The 6,608-nt window shown below is 33.5% G+C and overlaps 1 protein-coding gene across 1 annotated transcript in view; it reads right to left on the bottom strand.

Annotated features, from left to right (window-relative positions):
- LOC119676474 (structural maintenance of chromosomes protein 4-like) overlaps window positions 1-6,361 on the bottom strand; it is a 16,114-nt gene extending 9,753 nt beyond the window's left edge. The window contains exons 1-7 of the mRNA XM_038087713.1: window positions 6,006-6,361; window positions 5,562-5,930; window positions 5,059-5,492; window positions 3,460-4,084; window positions 3,282-3,380; window positions 3,029-3,228; window positions 1,297-2,977 (exon numbers count right to left, since the gene is read on the bottom strand). Of these exons, the coding sequence (XP_037943641.1) occupies window positions 1,297-2,977; window positions 3,029-3,228; window positions 3,282-3,380; window positions 3,460-4,084; window positions 5,059-5,492; window positions 5,562-5,930; window positions 6,006-6,323 (3,726 nt within the window). The 5' untranslated portion in view covers window positions 6,324-6,361. The remainder of the gene's footprint in view (window positions 1-1,296; window positions 2,978-3,028; window positions 3,229-3,281; window positions 3,381-3,459; window positions 4,085-5,058; window positions 5,493-5,561; window positions 5,931-6,005) is intronic.
- Between the last annotated feature and the right edge of the window lie 247 nt (window positions 6,362-6,608).

Raw genomic sequence — 6,608 nt, 5'->3', positions numbered from 1 at the left:
CCTTTTGCCAAACCAAATGTTTAATTTTTTCTTTCTTCGTCCAAATGCCAGTCGTTGGCAGCGTGGTTTAAAGTAAATAAAATATCTTACAATGCTACTCTTAACGATTATATTGAGCTTGAAAATGAAATTCGTACATCAAGCTTTCCTACATATGACGATATTATGGAGCACTATAGCTCTAAATTACTGAATCCAATTCTAAGCGCAGCGGAAAGTAGTGATGAGGGTTTGGTGGATGTAATTGTTCATCAGCCTTCCTAGAATGAAGTAGAAGAGTCATTTAAAATTCTCTAACTCAAAGTCTCCATAAGTCGAACCTTTTCTTTGCAAAATTGGACTTCAAGTTATGGAAGTTTGATTGTATATATAAATATATGAAAACTTTGTTAAGAGGCGTTGTCATTAAAAATATATCTCCTCTAAATCGTAGAATATTGCTAGCCTGTCGCTAGCTTCCATTTCTAAAACAAAGTACGTTTTTTTAAACAGGTCGTCGGTTACAATTATTTATTCGGTAGAGTAAATTAAGGTACTACCTCAACAAAATTTGCCACTTAGGCACTTGTAGTTCGCAAAGATTTATAAAGCAGATAACATAAAAAGAATCACAAACATATATACAGGGGTTGGACTATGGATAAGTAATGGTAGTGTGAGAGGGAAGGGTATTATAAGGATGTATGAATTGAAGGATAAGTGAGATTTTAATTGAAGTTAACCAGAATCTATGTGGACAAATTTAGCCACTTCAATTGGACGAGTGAAATGATCAATTGGACTCAAGTTAAAGCGGGCAAACATATTAGGGACATAAGGGGAGGTGAAATGGCTTTTATGCGTGAAAAGTAATTATTTAGCACTTAACTATACTCTATTCTCAATTGAACTAGAACAGTTCATAGGACTAATATCTGTAGTTTCTCTGTAATTCATGTTAAAAAGGCTGTACGTAGTTTAGGGAGTGTAAATGCCCACTACTGATCAGCATACCTAGAAAAAAATGCGGTGCTTCATATACGAAACAAAATCTTCCAAGATACTTACATTTAAGAAAACTTTTATAAATATTAATATATATACTTAAGTAAATAATAAATTTATGTTACACTATATGTTACACTGGTTGTTGTGGTTAAAAATCATATTTCAAAATAAGTAACTCTCTTAAAAAGTGTGGATATACTTATATATACTTATATTATATATACTTATATATACTAATATACTTATATTATATATAATATAGTGTATTCATTTTTTTAATGTTTATAAATATATTAAATTTGAAATTACCTTAATGTAATGCGCAAGAATAGATACATTTTTGAAATCGAGCGCTGCATCAATTTCGTCCATGAAATAAATTGGTGCTGGCTTGAAGTAATGTAAAGCAAAAACTAAAGCCAATGCAGACAGCGTTTTTTCACCACCTGATAAATTTGATATGTTTTTCCAAGACTTTTTTGGGGGTCGAACGCTAAACGAAACACCTTCAGTAAATGGATCGTTCCAATCAACGAATTCCAGTTCTGCATTACCGCCTTGCGTTAACATTTGATATATCTCCTTAAGGTTTTTCGTTATAATGCTAAAACCATGCATAAATTCATTGTAACGCTTTTTACGTACATCATCATACAGTTGTCGCATTTCATTTCTTTTGGCTGTAGAGTCATCAAATACTTTTTCACGTTGTATATATTTCTCTCTTACCTTATAGTATTCATTGATGCATGAGAGGTCTGGTTTTTTTTTGTGCAATATTTCCTCTTGTACACTCTGCTTGTACTGTACATCTTGTATTGTGTATGAGTTTAACTCTTCTTCCGTGTATGTGTTCAAGGGTTCCTGTGGCTTTTTATCTCCAGGTATTTCATTTAGTTTTAGCGTTTTTAACTTCTGCTCCCAATGCGGTATTTGTGATTTTACTTCGTTGATACAATTAGTTGTTGTGGTAAGTTTTTCTATAATTGCGACACGCTTCAACTTTTGCTGTTCTTCAAGGACCTCAATTTCTTTTATCTGTTTTCGTACAACACTGGCACCAGATTTAGTATTAACTAAAGCTTCTTTTGTCTCTTCTAATTGTTTAGTTAATTTTACGGTTTCATCATCGTGCTTCTGGCGTTGTTCATCAAGCTCAGTTATGTCATCCTGGGACTTCACAATCATTGAATTTAAATTCTCAATCTCCTTCTCTGTTTTCTGGATATTTCGCTCTGAAGAACTGACTTCATCCTTCAACTTAGTTATGTTCTCGGACAGTTTATCTATCTGATTGGATAAATTTTTAATTTTTCCCTGTACGAATTTTATTTTATTGCTATGAATTTCCTCTATATCAGCTTTCGTTGCTGCAATTTTTTTATCTAGTTTATCGGTGTCAACTTTAGCGTTTTCCACACTCTTTTTCTTCTCATTTATTAGTTTTTCTAAATCATTGACTTTAACCATGTCGGATTTTGTTGCATCCATATGTTTCTTTTGTATCTCTAATCGCTCAAAATCTCTTGGTAATTGCTCTTCTAAACTTTTATTTGATATTGATAGTTTTTTGCCATCATTTTCAAATTGTACACGCTTTGCTCGTAGTTGAAGCAGTTCGCGTTCAATACGACCTTGTTTTTCTTGCAAAAAATTGATTTCAGACAGAAGATTCTGGGCTTGCTCTTGCATTTCATCTAAAGCTTTTTCGCTGGTTGAGCTGTTGAAATCTGGTTTGGTTTTCGTTTGCACTTTGGAGCTCATTTTTCCACGAATTTTTGAACGACCACCACCTGACATAGTACCGGATGTTTCGATTATATCGCCACTGACTGTTACAACACGAAACCGACGCGCACCAAAACCAATACGTGACGCTACTTCGAGATCATCTGCAACGAGTGTATCACGAAGGACAAAGTAAAATGCGGGCAAAACACGTTCATCTTCGACACGAAGCAAATCATAAAGTCGTGGTGTGTTTTCTGGACTAAAGAAGCATATTAAAAAATCACTTTGTTTTATCAATTTGCTTACTTACGTTTCTATAGGCCCAGAATATTTGCTGAAATGTTTTATTTTCTCCAATGCAATAAACGATGCTCGCCCAACACCAGCTTGTCTCAAGCTTTCAATACATTTCTGTGCTGTGCGAACATCTTCCACCAAGATATTATCCAAACGACCACAAGCAGTTGAAATCGCAACATCATATTTTGAGTCGATACCGGCCAAATCGCCCTAAATATACACATTGAAAGAAATTGGTATTTAAAAATATAATATAGACATACTAAACGTCCGAGTACACCAGGTATTTTGCCAGAAAGTTTTTCTCTTATCAAAAAGTCAACAACTTTATTGTTGTAACGGGCCATTCTTAAACTGGTCACCTTTTCATCGATCGAAAAGAGTATAAAATCAATTCCTAATAAGCATACAAACTAATTGGTGTTGTAATCAATTACTTACTTGTGACTTAAGTACGTTGACTTGTTGTCGTTTGGTCTTCGCATCTTGATTTAATTGCACCAATTCCTGTTTTTTTTCCTTGATACATAGAGCTATTTCTGGCAGTTTTGCCTGAATCTCTTCAAACTTCTCTTTTTGTGTTTCCAAACTTTTAAGAGAAACATCATATGATGTTTTAAGAGTTGCATATTTGTTTGCTTCTACTGTTTCATCACGTTTCAGGATGTTTAATTCTTTCTCCAGCAGTATTTGTTCCGACTTTGCACTGTCAAATATTTGTTTAAAATCAAAAAGTTCCGTTACGAGTTTAGTACGTTTTTCACGCAGAGGTTTCATTTGCTCTTCGACAAGAATGTGATTTTTTTGTAAATCCTCATCAGCTTCTGCTTTCTGTTTAGTTAGTTTCTCTACTTTCGTTTCACATTCTTTGATTTCAGCTTCGTTCTTCTCTGGCACTTTCTTCAAAGCCTCCAAATTCGCTTCACATTTCTCTAGCGAAACTTTATTCTCTTCACGACGTTTATTAACTGCTGCCATAGTATGTTGTACTCTAGTAAAATCACTGCTTGCTCTTTCTAGATCCTTTACTAAATCTTCTCTTTTCTTTTGTAAAGCATCAAATTCCCTGATCAATACGAACACAATTAGAAAATTAATCAAACAGATGGTTAATGATTTCCAATAGACAGCAATAGGAAGTATTTGCTAATAGCACTTATAAGATATTATAATTGGTTGTTTTTTTATTTAGAAAAAAAAGGATCGTGAATTGTATGAAAATGGAATAAGACATCCAGCATTTAAATGTAGTAAGCGGTGGATGTGCTTATTTTATTAAGATCAAATTATATACTATAACAACAAATTACATACTAAATTAAATAGCTGAAAGCGGCTTCACAATGTGTCACTGTGCATCTTTACTGGAATGCACTAAAATGACTTCATCAATAAGTGGAAAATCTAGTTATCAGTAAATGCTTATCACAACAGCAGACGAACTTGTCTAGTTTGTTAAGGGTTTGCATTTATTGTTGGCTCAAGAGTAGAAGCAATGAGAGCTAATTGTTTCAGATGAGACTGATGATATAATAAAAAAAAAATGCTAACATAATGTACATGAGAATGAGAAGTAGTGCGAATAAAAAAATTAGATCTAAGCTTAAAAATGTTATTGGTGATAACCCTTATGCAATACGTGTTGGAATGAACACATTTAGGACGTGTGCGAGTTAGGCTAAGTTGATGCTAAACCAAATGGGAGATTTTTTGGGATTTTTTGCACTGCACACATTTAGCCATTTATCAACACGTATCGACACATCACTACATTATCGGCACAACTTAGAATTTCCCTCATTTAGAACGCAACTTAGCCTAACTCGCACACGACCTAATATGCCAATAATATGAATATCAATAGTTTTGACTAGCCATTTCACAAATAACTGTCAATATGATGGATTTAATCTGTGTAAATAAATTCTATTACATATATTATAAAAAATAATGAATTCAATATGCAAATTATATGGTTTACGGTTTCTCCTTCTCCAACAATTCCAAAACTATAAAGTAAAAAAAAAAAATGATGCTTACATGATTTCTTTACGTTCCAGTTCTTCTTTTTCTTTACGTTTCGCTTGTAAATCCATAGAATTTCTATCATGTTGTATCAATTTGTTAGAAACCTCTTCTTCTTCCTTTGTGTATTCATCTAATTTTTTACGTTTTTCACTAATGTACTTTTGTATTTTCAGGTTTTCAGTACATGTATTTTCGTTCTCCAGCCTTAAATAGTTCAAGGCTTCATTATATAGCGGTTTTAAATCATTCATTTCACGTTCAGACATTTTTAAGCGATTCTTTTCTTCAGTGCGCTTGTCTGTCAACTGTTCAATGCGTTCGTTAGTTTTTTGAAGCGGTTCCTTGTACCGACTTGTGCCTATAATGTCTTCCAAGTACTCCAACATACCGGTCTCATTTTCGTTCTGTCCTTTTGCTTTCATCATCGCTATCGATTCGACTTCGCCCTAATATATTTGTATAAGAATATTTTCAATATAATAACTAAATTATCTATTATATATAATAACACTAACCTGTAGAATTAAAAACCGATTATGATCCAAATCGATATGATGCGTTTTTAACAATTTTGCCACCGCTTTAAATTTTACACGTCGTCCATTTATGGTATAATACGAAGAATTATTACGAAAAGCTACCCGCTCTATAATCACTTCGGTACCAGGAATTTCTTTGCACGTTTCGTCATTGACATACACGATTTGGCGAAAGTGCACCGCAACGGAACAAGAAGAGGTGTTTGGATGATTTCCTGAATTATGAAGCAATGTGGAAACTTTTTTGCATCGCATTTTATTAGCGCGATAGCCGAATACAAATAATAGCGAATCAATCACGTTGCTTTTACCGCTACCATTCGGACCAATAATAGCAGTAAATCCCTAGAATATAAAAAAAAAATTACATTAATCACAAATAAACATCGCTCGAATTTAGTATTGTTATTATTTACGTACATGATGAAAAGGTCCCAATTTAACACTTTGCCAATATGATTTAAAATTTTTATTAATTATTTTTGTTATAATGAGCCTTGTTCCGGTGCTTTCCATTGAACAGTGCGGCGGGATTGGCGGTGGTATATATATGTCACCGATATACGTGCCTGCTTCTTCATAATCCGATATGGTAGCGTCATCCAATCCATACCCTGGCGCATCTATATCACTTACTGCTTGATTATTTGACTCAATAACTGGTACAGGGTAGTGTGTTTGTTTACTTGGTTGTGAAGGAGTTGCCTCATCTTGCTTTGAAACATTTGGATCAGACATGTTTCACTTATTGCGCTCTAATATAAAATGAATTTATGTTATATATTAGGTCTGTTCCACGAGCTACTCATAGTAACTTTGAGTAAACACTGTGTATACACAAGCGCGTTCCACCAGCAAATTTTCAAGTATTTTTGTGTAAATTTTACTTCTATTTTACTCATGTTTTACTATGAGTAGCTCTTGGAACAGACCTATTTTAGAGACAATTAAAATTCACGTATCTACCTCTAATTCTAATAAGTTTTTTATTATCAAGAATGACATTTTAGAGCTGCCAATCCT

Source organism: Teleopsis dalmanni, chromosome 2 (assembly GCF_002237135.1).
Source record: "Teleopsis dalmanni isolate 2A chromosome 2, ASM223713v2, whole genome shotgun sequence".
NCBI classification, from domain to species: Eukaryota; Metazoa; Arthropoda; class Insecta; order Diptera; family Diopsidae; genus Teleopsis; species Teleopsis dalmanni.
This window is presented reverse-complemented; position numbering and strand designations above follow the sequence as displayed.